At 44.7% G+C, this 19,724-nt stretch overlaps 1 protein-coding gene across 4 annotated transcripts in view; it reads right to left on the bottom strand.

The window, feature by feature from the left end:
* The window catches only part of rbms3 (RNA binding motif, single stranded interacting protein), a 111,188-nt gene that overhangs the window by 1,766 nt on the left and 89,698 nt on the right, over nt 1–19,724 (bottom strand). For 3 of the 4 annotated variants that reach the window (XM_028978762.1, XM_028978761.1, XM_028978763.1), the window contains 5 exons: nt 14,847–14,953; nt 13,666–13,709; nt 9,263–9,359; nt 7,067–7,117; nt 326–439 (listed from right to left, as the gene is read on the bottom strand). In XM_028978762.1, coding sequence (XP_028834595.1) covers nt 326–439; nt 7,067–7,117; nt 9,263–9,359; nt 13,666–13,709; nt 14,847–14,953 — 413 coding nt within the window. The remainder of the gene's footprint in view (nt 1–325; nt 440–7,066; nt 7,118–9,262; nt 9,360–13,665; nt 13,710–14,846; nt 14,954–19,724) is intronic. The other variant, XM_028978764.1, reaches the window with a different exon arrangement.

The raw sequence follows: 19,724 nt of genomic DNA, 5'->3' as shown, positions 1-19,724 counted from the left end.
CGGTGCACACAGTGAAATTTGTCCTCTGCATTTAACCCATCACCCTGAGTGAGCAGTGGGCCGCCATGACAGGCGCCCGGGGAGCAGTGTGTAGGGACGGTGCTTTGCTCAGTGGCACCGCAGTGGCACCTTGGCGGATCGGGATTCGAACCGGCAACATTCTGATTACGGGGCAACTTCCTTTACCGCTAGGGCACCACTGCCCCCACCACTGTGACATCAGACACGAGGCTAATCCAATTGTGAGGGTTTTAAGAAAAAAAGAAGGGACACAAAAAAAGAGGCTTGACACAAGGCGGTGCTGCTGAAGGACAGAAGGACTCACAGTGCCAGTGGTGCCCAGGGACAGGTGGTTCATCTGCTGGGTGAGCGGGCCCATCATGTTGGCCGGCTGCATGGAGATAGTGTGGTCCATCGCTGGTGTGATCACGGCGCCCTGCTGACACAGACACAAGCTCCACGGGTCACGTTCACAAGGAGACATGGCGTGTGAGATAAGACCTTCCAACAAAATGTTCATGAAGTAAACACACTCACAAAACACAAAAAAGGCTGTGACACTCTCGTTGAAGGACCACACAGGGACCCTGCAGAGGTACAGGTTCCTTTAAATTGTCTGTGACATCGGACTAATTATGCAGTGACTGATTGGCATGTGTTTGTGGCTAATTATTCTGGCGTCTTACTGTTCCCGTGTAGCTCAATTACTCACAGCGAAGGATCTTTACTCACAAGAGGATCTTTATTCTCACTGGAAATATACGGAGAAGCCCTGCAGCCAAGCATTTTCTCTGGTAAATGATGTGTATTGGACATAAACGCATCGCTAGACACTGAATACTGACAAAACACACCTGGTTTTAAGCCGCATAGTTTTTGAGCTGTAAAATAAATCATTTGACTGTAATATTATGTTTGACAAAATTAACACTTTGTGGGTGGAAAATGGCAAAAAAAAAAGGCATCTAATATTTAAATCTGTCAAAGGCTGAGTTAGTTGACTGAAAAGTCGTTTGACAACAGAATTTCACTCCCTTCCCAGCCTCTTGCCCACCTTATCATATTCCCAAAATGGGTAGTGGGTGGAGTTAGGGGTGAAGTTACATGCAACTCAACTTGTCTTGGTGAAATATCACACAGCATGAGTCACCTGGAGGGCTTCATTGCTCCTTGCGACAGATCATACACTCCATGTCACCATCTACCAGTCTTCCAAAATGATGTTCAGTTCTTTGGTGTTCTGAAGATGAATTATATGGACCCATGTGGATCCTGTGGACATGGATATCATCATACTGGAGGACAGCGCTCCCCTCAGGATAGAAATATTTCATCACAGGATAAAGGTGTTCACTCAAGTGCATGTTGAATCACAGTGACATGTTCCTCTAAGGGGAGAAGTGGACCCAAATGTAGACAGATAAATGTCGCTGCTATTTTATTTTATTCATACTTTACACTTTCACCAGTTTCATCTATTTTGACTTTTTGGATGGGAACTCCATTTGTGGGATACTCTTGATTTAGAACATTAAAGTACGATGAAGCATTTAAGCAATGAGAATAAAACACAAGCACTTCACCATAATGGCACAGTGCTGTCAGGCATCATCTCAGAGTAATTAGGACTTAATGACGATGATTGAGGGGATGTTATCTGATTGTTAATTACGTTAATTGTTTTGAGATGTGCCATGAAAGAAGAAGCTCGCGTCTTACAATGAAGAACAGAAAATCATAAGTAATAAACCAAGGGCAAAAGAACAGTCAGAAGAAGCACAAAGTTTTCCTTATTTCTCAAAAGGTGACTGTATACACACACGGGTCCAATTACAGGCCAGGGCTTTATACTCCAACAAATGAAATAATGCGAGCCAAACGCACTTACATTTACGGCATTTATCAGCATTACAGCATTTTTGCAGAAATGATGCATGGCTCTGCTAGCTTGGAGGGTGTGTTTATTTTCGAGCGTGCCGCTCTGTGAGCTCCAACACGTGAAGCAGGAGCAAGTCCTTTTTACAGGCCAACCTCAGGCATCACCGCCCAAGCTGGTGCTGCAGCTCACACACGCGTGTATAACATAAACACATACCCATACATGCGCTGGTTCCACTGGATTTAATTCAATATAACACTTTTTTATTACGTTTACATTTACAGCATTTATCGGACGCGTTTATCCAGAATGTCTTACAATCAGTGGTTACAGGGACAGTCCCCTTGGAGCAAATCAGGCTTAAGTGTCTCACTCATGGACACAGTGGTAGTAAGTGGGGTTTGAACCTGTGACTTCTGGTTAATATGTGAGTGTGCTGCCCAATAAGCCACTATCACCGACTTATATAGCATTATGATCCATTTGTGTGTTGAGACATCTTGATATATACCGATTTTTTAAATTTTTTTATTTTTGTACTAGTCTTAGGACATACACACACAGTCCAATACTGTAACCACTTTCACTCTCTTTTTCTGTGTTCCCTTTTTCTCACACACACACACACACACACACACACACACACACGCACACACAAACTCGCTCCCTCGCTTACATGCGCACACGCAAGCATACACGTCCTAGTGTCCTGAGCTGATTAGGATTAATACTCCCAAAGGGAGTTTCGGACAGGCACTTTGTCATACAAGCAGAGTTATGTTCCCTAATGTTTTCATATGGCGCGGAGTGAGCTTTTCCCAACCAAACCCAGAGCATGGCTGACAGCACATTTAATAGGGTCTATCAAACGCTGTGCTCATAGCCAATATATTCCACGGGTGTCAGTCTCGGAGGACTAAACTATTGCGGTAAGTCGGGGACGGGGCCAGCTAACCCCCCCGACTTTTTTTTAAACACATATCTGATGTATTATTCAGTGCTTTGTGACAAGCACCCTGTGCAACCCTCTCCCTTCACAAGGTGGCGAGGTAAAAATGTGCGCGATAAGAGAATTATTCTCGGAAACCTGGGCTGTGTGGGAGACACAGAGAGTGTTTGCCTGGCACTCCTTGCCCAGGCCCAGCTGCACTGGATTCTTTTCATGGATTTGCACATTCTTACTCAGCAGACAGTGCCAGGAGGAGGACGGGGGACATTTTTTTTTTTTTTTTTGTCCTGGCACCTGACGTTTGCATGGTTAAATTACGAGAGCGCTCATTTTTCCAGTTATGTCCACACATATCATCCCATCTCCCTCTCTCCCTCACATGCGTGTTTTTCTTCTTTTTGAGCGGCTTAATTTTGACATTTCTGCCAGTGCACTCCCTCTTCTACTGCGCTGCTGCGGTTTGAGCAGTTTATGGGGAGGGGGTGGCTGTTTGAAGACTAAACAGCACAGACATTTGCCATCAGAAACATTCTGTCTGCATTCGGCACATCAGAAGTAAACAGTTTTAAGTCTCGCCTCCAGCTCGCAGGATCCAGCGCTCTGTCTCGAAGGTGCAGAGCCTCCGGCAAACAGATACAAGCCCCCCCCCCCAAAAAAAACACACACACACACACACACACACACTTACACACAGCCACCCACCCGCCCCAAACAAGAAGAGCTTGTAGCAACACAGCAAAACTCTGCTTTCATTTATTACCACATCAACAACAGTGTGGGACAGATGATTAAAGTGTGTGCGAGTGTGTGTGTATGTTTTCCCCCCCACTAGGTGAGGTTTTGGGGGGGCTGAACGACAATTGGTTGGGATTTTTGCACAGTGCAGAGAACCGACAGATTGTAATTTCTCACTCCCAGAGATCCCAGGGATCAGGTTCAGCATTCGTGTTTGATTAATAAATGAATACATCAAACATGTATTTCTCTCATGCGCACAAAGTAGCAAACCACAGACTATTGTGAAACCAACCGCCATCGGGGCTGCCACTTCCTGATGCAAGGCCCACTGCCAGTGCAGTTTTGATGGCACCAAGATAAACATTCCAAATGCGTTATTTGAAAGCTCTGCGCTCTTTTGTCCCAGAAAATGACCGTGGAACCAATCTGATGTCTTTCCTTTTCATTTTTTGTGGCACTGCACTACAGCTGCAATCGGTTAATGTGTATTTCCAGGGGGCTTAGCAAAACTTCACACATGCGTGCTTAGGTATGAAAGAAATGAGACAAAAAAAAAGTTCACACAGGGATTCAGACTCCCTAAAGACACAATCACACACACGCACACACACTCCTCCTTGCTCTGAAGGCTGACATCACGTTCCTCGGTGATCTCAGAGACAGAACACCGTGTGCTCATGTACACTCCGCCCTGTAAACAACCCGGCTCCCACGGCAACGGCAGCCAAACGATCCTCTCAGAGCACCAGCTTGAGACAGCCGCACGTCCTCAGGCTGCACAATCCTTCAGCCATCGCACCCGACACTCTGGTCGCTCTGGTCCAATCTCAAAACCTATCTGTTTTCTCTGGCTTTTTGTTAAAGTCCTAGACACTCATTTCACTTCACTTTGACACAGTGTCAATTATAAAGTCCAGCTTATCACAGAGTCCCCCTGTTAGACACAGACACAGACAAAGTTAAATTCACCCTAGTTAGGCTGTCCTAGTTAGGGTACCGGGCCACTGTAGCACCAATATACCACTATAACCACATATTTCAGTATCGGTCGTACAGTGCAACCATCTGCCGCTGCTTCTGTTTGTTCTCTCTGAGACACGGAATCAGGCGCCCAGACTACTGGCAGACTCCAGTGAAGAGACCAGCAGATAAATCCTGGTTCCTGACAACTGCTTAACAAGGACATACCATGAAATGAACCAGAGGGTCACCACAGCCACCACCACCACCGTTACAACTACAGCTTCAGGGATCTTCAAGTGGACCAGTAGCATCATAATGGACACGTAATGTACACCATGACACTGGACAACACTCTGGACTTCTCCAACCCTACAACTGTAGGACTTTTTATTATATTGTACAAATCATCACCAGCCCTGCACTGACACTATTTGCAGGCTCACTCTACCCTGGAAGGGGGTCCCTCTCTGTATCACTCCTTCCCAAGGTTTCTTCCTTTTTTTTTTTCTCTCTCCTAGAGTTTTTTTTTCTGTGGATTTTTTCCTTGTGTGCAGAAGGGTCAAGTGTGGGGGGTGTCAACTGTAGGGCCTGTCAAAGCCCATTGAGACATCCTGTATGTGATTTTGGGCTATATAAGAAATAAATGTTGTTGTTGTTGTTGTCTGCTGTTGAGTGGCCGTTGCTTTATCTGTGTATCCTGACATTCATCTTTCTGTGACTATCTGAACATATCGCACAGTGTGAAAGATGTGCGTGTTGGAAAACTGTCAAGGAAACATTACTTGCCCCATGTGTGCATTCTTGTCTGATAGGGTTATTGTAGTTTTTCTCCAGGATGAGAATGCCAGACCACATTTCATAGATTCATTATTAGATTTGCAAAAGAACTTGATTTTATTTCTGCCATATCTGGCAACCAGTACATGAACATATTACTACCACTGGACTGGAAGGGTCTTCCTTCCCTGATTCACAAGTAGGCACTATGCAATGTGACAATGCGGCAGATTTTCTAGTGTGTAGGGGTGTGTTTCAAGTCCCAGAGGCCTTCAGGGACCATATCTTAATCCAGTGGGTGATTTCAGAGTGACACGTTTGACAGCACCCCCACCGCCATCATCAAAACGGCAAATGAAGTCATTCCTTTCAGACGAATGATGTCACCTTCCCGTAGGGACAGCAGGATCAGTTCCAAGGTGCATCACACTTGGTTTCTTTGTCACTCGTCTACAGTTTAGCAGATCTACAGGGACTTTGGTGTGATGTTAGTTAAGATGTGATAACAAGTGCAGTCTCAGATGCCTTCCACAGCCCCATGAAAACACAGAGAACAGTAACAAATGGAAATGGTGGTTAATTATATTTTGCGACAGATTTAAATCACAGTTAAATATACAGTTACATCGCTCCATGGTAACAAGGTGTAAAATGACAATGCTGTCACATGATTAGACGCTTTTCTTTTTTCAATATTTTAATTGGCTGCTTCTTCTCTTCCCTGGGCTTTTTTTCCTTTAGTCTTCCTTGCCCTTGTTTTCCTTCCAGGATTTTTCAAATGAGACACAGGGATCATCTCACAAGCTTGTGCTGGCTTTTATGGGAAGTACCCCCCCCTCCCTCCCTTTCATCCCCTATACTGACCGAGGTAGCTTTATATCTAGAGCAGTGGCAAACAATCACACTGAGGGATTTAGTTACAAACACATTTACAGAATATCATCCGTGCTCTCATACAAACGCGTCAACAGAATATCATTATCCACTCATACAAAGAGACACAACAGTCTGGAGCTCCTTCAGTCCTCTTGGATTTCCCTCCTTTGAATAATGTTCATGCCTGGTTTCTCAGCTCTCTCGGCGTGCTGCAGGAGAGAGCTACCATGCCTTCCAGCATCTCTCGTGCTTTCAAAAAAAAATAAAAAATGACATACTGGCCTTGCTTCATGTTGACCTCAGATAATTACACAAAGTAATCTGCCCTGAAGATTTTGGCCAGGGAGCTAAAAGCCACTGAGATTTGGGCATGGGGAGATGCCCTTGGGGACTGAGGAAAAAGTAAGGGCCTCCTTGTCCTGTTTATCATGTGTCTATATCACTTTCTAGCTGTCTGCCAGGGAAAGTTTCGGAATCTGAGCTCAGATGCGGGCTCTGTGAATGCAATCCAGCAGCTGGGGGCAGGAGATGCGCCCAGACAGACACACAGCGTAGAGGAATCATGGCAAGGCACCGGAGTTCTGATGGTGGTGCCTCTTTGTGTTGCCTATTCTTCCAAATCGCAGTCTGTAGAATTTCCAGCAGAGGGCATGCATATGACTGACCATGTGTGAGTGTGTCTTTGTATGTGAGGGGGATTTAATTGACCCGATCTCTGAAGCTATCCCTTGACAACCAAATGTTTTTTTCTTACGAACAGGAATGCTATGCCCATAGCCACGCACAAATGAAATACACACACAAATGCATACGTATTTGCTTACACAAATACATACTGACATACAGAGAGTAATGAAAGAATAGGACAGCCGGGTTGCACTTACAGCAGGTTGCATAACGTACTGTTGGTGAGGCACCCACGACGTGCTCTGGACCTGCGGGGGAGATACATTTCCTGTTATTAATGTGCTTTTAAAGTCTCCTGCTTCACAGCAACATCTCCTATTAAATCCCAGGGAACAGCTAAGGTAGAGGAATACAATATGGCCCAGTAATTATACTGGGATATGAACGAATGCCACAGAGAGCAATATTGTCTAATAATTACAGCCGTGCTGCAGCAGTTTCATCATCAAAGCCCATTTTGTGCCCAAATCGCTGCTTTCATCTTCCCCTGCTCATTGCTTGTTTCCACACATGAGCTGTTCTTCCAAAAGCAGCACTTATGGCATTTAAAACAATTGCAATATTCAACGCGTGTGTCTGTGTGTGCGTGAACACATGTGGGATTGAAAAGTATGACAACTGTGTTGGTGGAATCAGTGCTGTCAAGGTACAAGAGAACCTGATTGGGATTATCTGGCTGTGTTTCCGGAATATACATTCCTGTTTTGCCCACCGTCAGTGCCGACTGGAGAGAATATGACAGCCCTTGTACAGCTATCCACTTCACAGTACCTCAGCACCACTTCCCCTTGTTCCCTCGTCAAAGACGTGTAAACACACACCGTGTCTCTCTCCAGCTGATAAATATTCATGTGAACGCTTCTTTATGCAGTTAAACACAACACATTATGTCTTGCAGGAAGGAGAAAATAATTATATCAGTCAACTCACTCATATCATCCCTCAAGTGACAGCAATTTAGTGACATGTTGCCAATAGTGACGATATTGCTTGAACAATAACCTTATAATGGAGGTCCAGCAAGCATCAATGCAAATAACTAAGTCATAAATCTTAAGCCCCAAGTACTTAAGGCCATGTCAATTTTTTTTAATGAAAGTACCTTTCTAGGTCAGCTTGTTTTAGTGCAGATAAAATTTGTAAAAAGTTAGTAATTGACAGAAAATGTATTTTAATAAAAAATATATAAAAAAAGCTTTCAAAGTTCTAAATTCTCATTCTACCATTTTGTCAGACACCTATGCTAACCCGGTAACCTGTCTTGAACCTCAAAAGGCAAAAGGGAGATGGGTCAAGTGTGCCATGAGCTCGACTGAAAAAATGTAAAGATGTAAAGCTGCACAGAAGGGGTCCCATCCCTCAGTTTCTACCAGGTAATTAAACAAATCTTACAAGATGCAACATGGCTTTGCTCTATGGAACAGGTAAAAATTTATACACTGGAGTAATGTTTAAAAATGCTAACAGTTTTTTTTCCCCAAATTGTGGCTTTTTATGGAATAATTGGATTAATACATCAGAATTGCAACAAAATTCTGATTATATTATTGATTTTTTATTCTGAATCTGAGCTCCCCAATTTAAACAGTCAAAACAAGGCTGTGATGTGTTACTGTGGCGTATGGCCTACTGCACCACAACCGTTTACAGATAGGCCTAACATTGTACAAAAAAAAGAAAATTACAAGCCTAAAATGGGACAATGAGACCGGACCAAAGTACATAACTGTGTGAGGTATCAGTCTCGAGTGTTAGCAGCCCAGATTAAAGCCCATTGGGACAAACTGTATGTGATTTTGAGAAATATAAGAAATAAATGTTGATATTGCTGTTGTTGTTCCCACAGTCTTTACGTCCTCACTCAAGATCCAAGTACATTTTTGCATCTAAAATAATGCAGGTGCTTATCCCAGCTGAGCCTGCAGCAGGAGTTAAAGGTGAGATCAAACTCCTAACTCAAGATCCCATCTCTGATGTACTTTTAAGCACTTTGTAGCATGGTTTGCAGTAAAGTTGAGCCGCTTTCCGAAGGCTGTGTGATGATTTAGGGCTGGCGAGGCTTAGTGTTCCTCTGCATTCAGCACAGTTTGTTTAGTTTAGTTTAAGCCAAATCAATTAAAGATTCCCAGGCTCAATGTTTGCCCAGTCCTTTGTCAGCTGTGCTGGACCCGAGTGCTAATAAGCTTTTCTAACAGCACAGCAAACCACAAAGGACAGGTTCCCTTGACACTGAATAGATTACAATCTTTACACAAATGTATTCATGTGGATATACACAATACTCTATAAAGAATAGGTAAAGAATACATGTGTATGTTTAAGTATTGTTTGTGAATGCATGAATAATCTTCATGCGTGTCTTTATATGTCTGCCTGTGTGTCACCTCACCCACCTGATATGTGGAGACAGGAGAAGCAGCAATAAAGGGGGTGATGGAGGTCTGTGCGATCATGCGATTGGTAGAGATACTGTATGGAGAAGAGTAGAACCTGCAGCAAAGGATGGAGAGAGATTCCGTCAGAACAACTTGTGCAAAGGCTTTACCCTATATTGGTCAAGACAGCAGGATGGCCTCTGAGCCAGAACTCAACCCTAATTGTATCTGTGTCTGAGGTGAGGCAGATGTGAACTCCTGTCTGACTGTGTGTTGATGGGAAGGATCTGTTCTGACAGAACACTCGGCCAGACCCTCAACCTGTATAATGTAGTCACTTATCTCCAAACAGAAAAAACAGGCAGAAAATAATAACAGTAATGATACACAGTACAGCAATGTGCAGGTGATTCGTTGAAAAAAAAATGCATGACCTGTCCAGGACTCTCAATCTTAAACTATGCTAAAGTAGATTGTTCTTCATTATATGCAACCTTAATGCTAAAACCTCCTATTCTGTCTAAGTGTATAGGACATTATATTTGTGTACTGTGTAAAAAAGGCATGTATGATGTATGCATGTCACACCAGCTGCAAATACATGTGCCAAATGGAACTTCTTCTCCTTGCTTTGTGGATAGATGAATACTGAGGTACCTCTTTCTTATCTTTAAATCAGAATTCTGGTTTGTGGTTGTGGGAGGATATATTGTTTATACTTGGATCTAATAAAAAAAGCCTTTTCTGTACATCATCCTTTGGTCCACAGGGCAAGATGTCACAATGTGATTGCAGATAGTTTTAAAATTTGAGAAATTAGGTATGAAATTACGAAATATGTTTTGTAATTTCGTCATAATTCGAAAATCCAATGTTGCTATAATTACTGGATTCTAATTGTCCCAGATGTGACATAGCCAGGCAGTGGTGCCCTAGAGGTTAAGTAAGTGGACTCATAACCAAAATGTTGAGGGTTCAAATCCCAAACTGTCAGGGTGACACTGAGGTCCCCTTGAGCAACACACTGCTCCCTAGAGCCTGTCGGCATGGATAGTGATCCTCATGGTGTAACCAGTGCCAAGGTGCGCCTTGTTTTGTCTAATTGGCCCCTATTTAAGACCATGTGATCTGAAGATCTACAGAGCTGTTCTCCAACACACATCATGAGATGTTTCCCAGTTCCCATGTTACCCCACAAACTGGATTGTGCCATTCATAAGTGTGTGTCTGTGTTTTGTGCCATACGGGATTGTGGGCAGTCACATGTGTTCCCTGGGCTGTTCATCTGCCAGTGAACTGGGATGTTCTCATCAACCCAACCAAGGCAAAGGATTTGTGATGAGTGACAAGAGGGCAGTGGTGTCCTGCAACCCTGACTGATACACATCAGAACACCACAGTGGGGCACGGGGTGCTGTAAGCTTGTTTATCCATTCATCCTTTGTTCCAATAAACTCTGTTATCATTTTTTCCCAACCCTGGGTTGTGACACAATGTTTCATGCCAAGTGGTTTGAGGGACGATGGATGAAAAAAATCCATGTTTAAGTATAAGCTCTTATAATATATCTTGAGGTAATATTTTATTTTGATGATTATAACGTACCTGTTAAACCAAATACTGCAAAAGAGGCTAAACCAATTTTATGGACCAACCCAGTGTGAGACACTCCACCCCACCCACAAATTAGGATGAGCTGCCTTGCCAAAATCTGATCTGTGGCCTTCCATAATCCTTCAAGCTCCCCTTGCAATTCAGCACTGTTGCCAAGTATTCAGAAAAGGAACATTTTCAACATGGCTGCACCAGAATCACTATGCATCTGTACTGTTATGTGTGAATGCATGAGCACATGACTGACATGTTTTGAAGCTGCAAGCTAACACTTGTTTTTTTTGTCTTTTTTGAGAAAATTAAAATTCATGTACAATTACCAAACACAACATAGGACTATAAGAAACATGTGCCTATTGCATCAACCCAGGCCACTATATTCAATAGACGGAACGTCACAGACATGATAGTTTGTGTTGTGCTGATTGAAGTCTATCAGAAAGAGACTTTTTTTTATATGTGTCGCTGTTGAGTAGACACCAGTTTGATAATGCCTACTAAGTATGGGTCATGATTTTAAAATTTCATAATAATAATTTTTTTATGTACTGTTTGTGTTCCGTTCTAAAAAACATTTCCTTCATTTCAAGTCTACATGCTGTTTGCCCAGTGTGTGATCATTTTGTTGCTTGATGAGCTGGTAAATAGTCCAGAATGAGGATGTGTTGTTAAGAGATAGCTATGTGAGAGCTACCAAGAAAGAACTTAGTTTCTGTTCTCCAACATACTGACAACTAGCAAGCAGTATGTATATTCCTATACTGTTAATATAAAATGCTGTTCCTGATCCATGATTGCTTAGGTATTCAGGTTTTTTTTGTTTTTTTTTTGGTAAATAATGAGTTATGTTTAATCTTTCTACTCTGTTCTCTCCAAAATGGCAGCTGCTTCAAACTCCTACCACACGTACCCATAGGGTAGGTGTCCCTAATAAAGTGAGTGGGGAGTTTATGTATTAAAGCTGTACATTTAAGTCCGTGTTGTTGACTTCGGGATTCTCAAGCAGGGCTTTATTTATCTTTGTGTACCCGGAGCGGGTGTGTTTCATCTGTGGGCTGTGCGCTGTCGCTGGGCTACATATCGATTGGCCACTGTGGCAGGTGAGTAATGGAGTGGAGGAGCTGAAATGCTGTAGGCCCTGGAGATTCCACCCAGGCAGTGCTGCAGGCTGCAGGAAAGCATCCATGGCCACTCCGGAACGCACCACACAGCACAGCAGCTGGAGGACAGCACCAAGGTTGCTTGTAATCTATCAAATGCTACTGCCAGCTGTCAATAAGATGGTAACGGCTGCTAAACAATTAGGACAGTTTAATTAGGAACAGAATATTAGCTTGGTACTAAAATGGTGGCTCTGAAGGCCAATAAATTCTCAGTCATATGAGCCAGTGACGTAAAACTGCAGATAAAAGTGAACAGGAAATTAGAGAGAAAGTGAGAGATGGGGAATAGAGTCATATTATGGGCTTTTTTTTATTGTTGGTAAGTACTGGTGAAATAATTATTCCTTCCAAAGCTACAACAACTTGGGATGACAGTCCTTTGTTGTTTGAGTGAAATTATTTCCGGAAAACAAGGTCGGCATGAAGTTTGAAGAGACGGCACTGGCATCTGTGTTATTTGTGCTTGCCTCAGCTTAATCCTGCTTGGGACAGATACCCTGCCCTTCTCATCAGTCCGGCTCATTCACAGTCCCAGGCTCATGTCAGAATATGCCTTCAATGCCCCATTGTTATCCTGGTCTCCCTCGTGCTGCCTCGTCCAGTGCTCCTCTGCTCCCTGCTGCTTTCTGCGGCTGGATGGATGGAGCCAGAGAGAGGCTGGGATGAATACTCTTCACATCAGCTCTCTCAGGTTCCCTTCAATTAGAAATCACATACACTCACCCTCTTTCTCTTCTATAGTGACTCTAATAGACATGAACACACTTTTTTGTACTGTGTACACACACACCCTCCATATATATATATATAAAAACACACACAGTGAGCAGTGACACACAAACACCTTCTGTCACTGTGAACAATAAGTGCTGCGTCAGAGACACAGGGGAAGGGTAAACACCTGACACAGTGGACTGCAGTGCTGCTCCCCTGGGAGCAGATCACAGGCAGCGGTCCTGGCAGAGCAGCAGGCTGCAACACCGGCTCCTATTTCTTCCTCACCCAGCACACGGCCCAGACGCCACAACTCCTACCTGATGAAAGACTTACGGCCACAGTGCAACCCAGCCAGAAACTCCTGTGCCTTCAGATTCTAGGGGAGGAGGTGGATGATTGACTGCATTCAGTACGTAGGTCACATTTGCCTGAAAGCATTACTTCCTGTACACCTGTGCTGTACCTTTACTCATCTGCCAAGTGCTACTCATTCTGAAGGGCCTTGAATGAAACTGAAATTCAGGCCTTCTAGGACCATGGTTTGAAAGACCTAGCTCTAAAATGTTAATACATCCAACTGTATGTCTTACAAATGTAATCGGATTGAAAATGAATGAATGAAAGGAGTTTAAAGCAAAAGTGAAGTGATTGTCATTGTGAAACACTGCAGCACAGCACACGGTGCACACAACGAAATGTGTCCATGACAGGCACCCGGGGAGCAGTGTGTGGAGACGGTGCTTTGCTCAGTGGCACCTTGGCGGATTGGGATTCGAACCGGCAACCTTCTGATTACGGGGCCGCTTGCTTAATCGCTAGGCAAGCACTGTCCCAATTGAGTTGAGAGGGCTAACAAACTTTGCTAGGAGACAGCATTGAGAAAAGAGGAAAGGGGGAAAAGTCAGAACCAAAAAATTCATTACTCACCCATTCTGCATAGCAGCAGGGTCATAGGTTAATGCCATGCCACTCTGCAATAACAAAGAGGAGAAAAAATGAGCCCAAGACCTAAACACAGTTGATGGATCACCTGGAGGAACTGCAAATTGGAAACACCATGCCCTCCCATAAAGTCTCAGACAGAGAGAATCTGTGGACGGTAGAGACTTATGCGATGGCACCCTGAGATAAAAGCATTTAAGTGTTTAAAACCACACCTGGCCCTATGGTTGGGGCTATATCATCCCTGCAGAAGTTTATTATGAGGCTGCGCCACCAGAGCTCGTCTGCTTCTGATTTGATCCAGCAGAAGTTATTTTGTATTTACAAGGCTGCAGGAGGCATAGCTCATGCTGACACCCGCTCGGCTGGCTTAAATGAAAAAGGCCACAGGATGGACTCCCAGCTCCGTATTGGATTTTTAGCGCCAGTAGCACTCACACAAATACACTTCTCACAACCTGCGCAGTGTCAGCAGAGGAGTGAAGGTGGGGTCGTGTAGGGGAGGCACTGAAGGGGCCTTTATAAGAGCGAGGGGTTCGAGTGAGCCGGCCCCCGGACGAGTGAGTAGGTTGCAGCCCCCGGCATTGGTGACCTCGGCGAGGGGGAGGCTTTCCTAACGAGCCCTCGCCACCGGCGTCTGGGCACCATTCCCTGCGCCCTGCACCATGCCAGCAACACTACCCAGCCGCCTGCCCCGAGGGGCAGCCCCGGTTACGGCACGGCTGCCCACGCCGTTTTCCCTTGGCTAGACTCAATTTCGGGGAAACAGGAGAGGGGGTGGGGGGATTAAACGGCTGAGTGAAAGGCAAGGGGACCTAAACGTGGCCAGATGTCTCCGTCAGTCAAAGCTGGCCTTGGTCACCCCCACCCCTCCTCACCCCAGCTCTCCATCTTTACCCTCCAGCCCAAATAGAGGGCATGCTCACAGACACACACACCCAGACACACACCTAGCTTCTCACTGTGATTTCCAGTGTAGTTGGCCACTGCTGATCTGATACAGACTGTTTCTGCTGGTTGCTGTAGGCTCTGTAGTTTGTATGTGTATGGGTGTGTTTGTTGTTTTCCTCTTAGCTTCTTGAAGGTTCTCCAGGTCAGTAATGGGTAGGGAGCAAAGTGCTTGCTGAGATCACTTGAACAAATGCTGAGAGGTGGCTGGTACTCACCTCCCCTTCCCGTGGCCAAGGCCGGCCATTCTGAGGGAACTTGCTCTGGTTCTGCCGCTTCTTCTGTCCTCCATCTGCAAATTTGCACAGCAGGGGTTCTGTAGGTGCTGCAAACACACAGAGGGCAAGCGAAAGAGACATAAAATCAGTCATCCCGCCAGAAAATACAAAGTGACCCTCAAAGGTCAAGCCCGCAGAGGCAGACAAAAAGAGTCACAACCCCGACATCTTCAACAGCCATACAGAGAAATGTTACACCTCGGGTAGCAGAGGAACCCATGCAGTGCATCTAAGAACCCTGAGGAGTCCGGCAAAACCCAAACTCCTTTTCAAGTCCAATTCCCATTCCCTCCTCCAGCCCCCTGCCTCACATCAGATGCTGGCCACTGCTCTTGGCGAGTGTTCCCTCCCCAGCCCCAACATCAAAACAGCCCCACTGGCAGACCATCAAAGAGCATGGCTTGATATTGTTGAAATAATAAACGGCGTAATTGTGATGGTAACTTAAACATCGTAATGATGCGAGTGCTGACGTCCAGAACTGATAGCGCAGGAAGAATTGCCCTGTTGTCTGTATATTTGCGGGAGGGTAGATGAGAGGGCTTGAATAACTAAAGTATGTGAGTCAAGACAAAAGCACAGGATTGTCCCAGTTACGCACGATACTTACGTTTTTATACATTTTTTTACTTTTTTACAGAATGTTATTCTACATGCAGTACACATCATTCAGAAAAACCTAAATTTAAATACAGGTAACTTGCAATTTTACTCGGCGAGAACATAACGATAGCATAATTTGGGGGTTTGGGGTTACAATAGACAAAAACAAAACTGCGACTAAGCAAAAGACTATAAAAGACGTTCATTCATTTGAATTGCCAAACATCTCATGTTAGATTTTTTGAACACAATTTTCATTTTCAGAGCTAAGTCCAAGTCATGGCAGGCTGTACATTAAATGTGACTGATTTACAGAACACAGTATTATATTATATTACAAAATATGTCAATTGTAAAAATGTTGGACACGTTGTGTTGAGTAGTCCGTGAACCCTACTACAACACTATTCCATTTTGATGCTATAGTGGTGTTTTGGAGGGGTTTGTCACATTCAATAGTGGTTGCCAGCAGCTGGGGTCGCAATAATTTATATAAAAGATATCTCTTTTGGTGTACGTGCATTAAGAGCAAAAAATGAATAAAACAACTATGGGAAACTGGGAGAAGAGAGGAGACGGGACCATGAGCAAAACTGCAATGACTTATTAACAGCAGAGGGTTTAAATGGAAGAAGAAGTACGGTGTGTAATCACTATGGAGTCCCACCATTTTAAAGAATCATCTAAGTTGTTCTTTGTCAGAAATAATCACAGACCAGCTGAATTCAGGGACTTCCACGCCTTTCTTTTACTTTGTTTGTTTCCTGCACAGCTGGCGTGAGCAGCATAATAGTCATGAACCTCCTGCAAGATGACTTGTTTCACTAGCAGAAATAACTTTGTAGTGTGGCATGTCGAGGCTGCCTGGCTTCTCGCTTTGTACGTTTGAGGCAGTGGGACTGACTAATCCGCCGCCCTAGGCTGCTTGACTCTCGCATCACCTCTGAAAGTATGTTAAAGTGGAAGGAGTCTTAGGCCCGACTACATTTTCACTTGTGCTCTTCACCCTTAGAACACTGAGCTGGATGTAGGTGTGTGGGGAGAGGCTTTCTGTTTATCAGCCGCTCCTGCATTTTTTGTGTGTGTGTGCGCTGCAGGCAGTCAGGTTGTGCAGAGACTGAAGACAGCTCTGAAGTCTGTCGTCCGCCCTGGACCTCAGATGTTATGGTGAGAGAACATGGTGTCCTTTCTGAAGGTGGCTGTTTCTTCTCACTGCTGATGGGAGACAAGATGTTGGTCGGGGTCTGTCAGTGTGGAGGTAGGAAGGGTCTGGCTGCTTTAGTGTGAATGGGGCTGGCCATGGCTGACAGCTGTGTGTGCGTGCGTGGAGTAGGCATGGGGTGTGTGTGTGTGTGTGCGCAGTCATGATGAGTGAGGCTCCTACTCTCAGCTCCACCTGGCCATCCCCTGAGACCCTGTCATCACGTCCACATTAAAACATCCACCGACCCGCGGCTGATAAGACTGGGTACAAGAGGCCCCATTGTGTGGGACAGACAGATGGAGGCAGAGGCGACCTGCTGGACCCACTGGCCTTTCGAGGATCCGTGGGGATAAAAACAGAAAGACGTCTGTGCGACTTGTCTCAGCCTCTGTCTCTCTTGGAGCACTCCGGAGTCTGAGAATCAAATCATAGCTCAGTGGATAATTTGGCTAAGCTTATTGAAAAGGCCTTTCAGTCAAAACAAACACACACACACACATCTGAAAAAAAGGAAAGATCTGAAATAACAACGTAAGAAGCACTGTGAGGCCATACTGATTCTCAGTTTTCTCAGGTAAGATTCCTTCAACTGTCTCTGCTCATTGGCTCAAAAAAAAAATAAAAAAAATACAAATCTGTCTTTTACTTTTGGGCTCCAGCCTTTGAGAGCATTAAGGATAATCGGACCATGTCAGCGTCGACAACCGACCCTCACATCATGCTCTAAGAATGCCTAATTGCAGCCCTTTGGAGTAAGCCTCATCTAGGTTAGTCTGACAGCTGAGAACAATCCAATCCCGTTGCCAAAGGCTGACTTCATTTATCAGACAACGGCATGTTCCAGCCCTTCAATACACTGATTATAAAAAATTGCACTAATATCCTGTCTCACGTCGTGAAATGTTGCATATGGAATAGTGTAGTAAACCCTTGCGAAGTCAAAACTTTGTATCTCCTACTATTTCCTACTATGGCATGCACTGCCATCAGGTCCTTCAATCTCTTCAAAAATATCTTCAGGGGAGGAAGCACATCACTCTGTACTCCAGAAAGTTCTACCAGCTGACTGTGGTGTTGTGTTGCATCCAAAAAGGCCATTTCATTGCCTCAAGAGCAGCCTTGCTTGAGAATAATCGAGGGAAAATCTGTCCAACTGTCCATATATGTTGTCTGTACTGTAGATGTAAGCAGTTTTGTTTAATTCTCAAAAAATGATTGTGATTCCCGGCGACACATGTGCGGTGACGCATGTGCTCGGGCTATATGGGATGGTTGGCAGAACGAGGCAGTGAAGATGAGGTTTTTAAATCTCTCTTGCTGTGAAGATCCTGTTGAGACGTATGGGAGGCAGGGCAGGAGAAAGTGGAGGAGGCAGGGGACACTTTCTAAATTATATTTGCAATTTACAAAACGTTGTCTGGAGTCTAAAAAGGGTTTTTAAAGTTAATCTTAACTCTAAATCATTTAAAGGAATAGCGATGGGAGAAGAATGCATCTCGCAAATCAGGTTATTTAATGTGAACGTCTGAATGAGGCACATTTCGTGACTTATTATTTAATGCACTCAAGCTTTCTTGGGGTTGGCATCTTAAGAAACATTTGTTTTTGTACTTGACCATATCTGTCATGTTTGTCAGGGAATATAGGTGCATTTTCATTACCCTTTCATATAAACACTCATTTTTTTACACTTTCAAAGGGATGCACTTGATCACAGGTCTGCGATCCTGTCAGAAAGGCAGGACTTTTAAATGATTGGTTTTGTGTTGAATTTGTTAGAAGAAAAGGGAAGGTGAAGGGAAATATTGAGAGGACTGTGTAGGAAGCCCCAATGACACAGGAAGGTAAAATCTTTATTTTAAAAATGTTTATTCAGCCTGCCTGGCCATATTCACTTAATGAATGAAGCGATGATGGGGAGCAGCAAAGCACTCCAGGGAAGGGTGTTGCTCATAAACCCACTGGCTCGCCGCTGCTATGTCACCCAAGTAGTAGCACGTCTCTGGTAGTAACACAGAGATGTGACAGCAAATGTCACAACACCAATAATGTGAGTCAAAGCCTGTGAGAAAACAGCATTTTACTGCTTACATGCACAAGCATGCTCACACACACACACACACACACACACACATCTTCCTGCCCTATTACCACACAAACATACACACAGAAACATGGCAAGCATGGAAAATTGGAGTGGTCACACTGATTCATGCCATTAAGTCACACCTCTTAGGATTTGGCGTCCCTTCCCAAATCCTGCCTGAGAAGGTCTTACTGCACCGGGACAAGAATAAAAAAGGGCAGAGTGAAGAATGCTTAGGCAGAGTGGTCTATCACAGAACAACCAGTGGAAATCCCACAGACACACAGGGGGGGGGGAACGAGTGAAAGAGAGAGAACTCCTTCATCCGGCTTTGAACATCCAAGTTAACTTTGTAAATCAATAGTCCAAAAAGAGAGAATCAGATCTAATCTTGTTCAGTCCCGAGTCTGTTTGTGTGTTATAGACAGAGTGTTTGACGCCGTCTATATGTGCTCCTGTAACATTTACCCAAGCATGCAGCTCGAACCGCATGTATTTCCAAGCTGTTTATTAAGCGCGGGCTGCGGCGCTGCACATATTCGCTTTGGGTGAGGAGGGGTGGAGGCAGACGGAGGGGGGAGACGGACATGTGTTTCTAATCCGGGCCCCCGCCGTATGTCCTGCCAGCTCCCGCAGTGCTCCCACAGACCGCCAGATCACTTCGTGGGCGGCTCGCATTCCTCCAGCCACGCCTGGCCCCTCTGCTGCCTCCCTGCCCAGCGGCGGCCCCCACCTGGGCCCGACTTCTTCCTGCGTCCCTCTCCCTCGTCTCTGACCCCAATCTGATCTCCACGACAAGGCAATCCTCCCTGCTGCCACCACACGTACCTTCCAAATATGAACAATTGTCATGTTGCCATGGGGTGTATTTTCTATTTAAGCAATAAAGGAGACCTCTACAGTAAAATATATGCCACTGGCCGAG

This window comes from Denticeps clupeoides, chromosome 5, assembly GCF_900700375.1.
Source record: "Denticeps clupeoides chromosome 5, fDenClu1.1, whole genome shotgun sequence".
Classification (NCBI taxonomy): Eukaryota; Metazoa; Chordata; class Actinopteri; order Clupeiformes; family Denticipitidae; genus Denticeps; species Denticeps clupeoides.
This window is presented reverse-complemented; position numbering and strand designations above follow the sequence as displayed.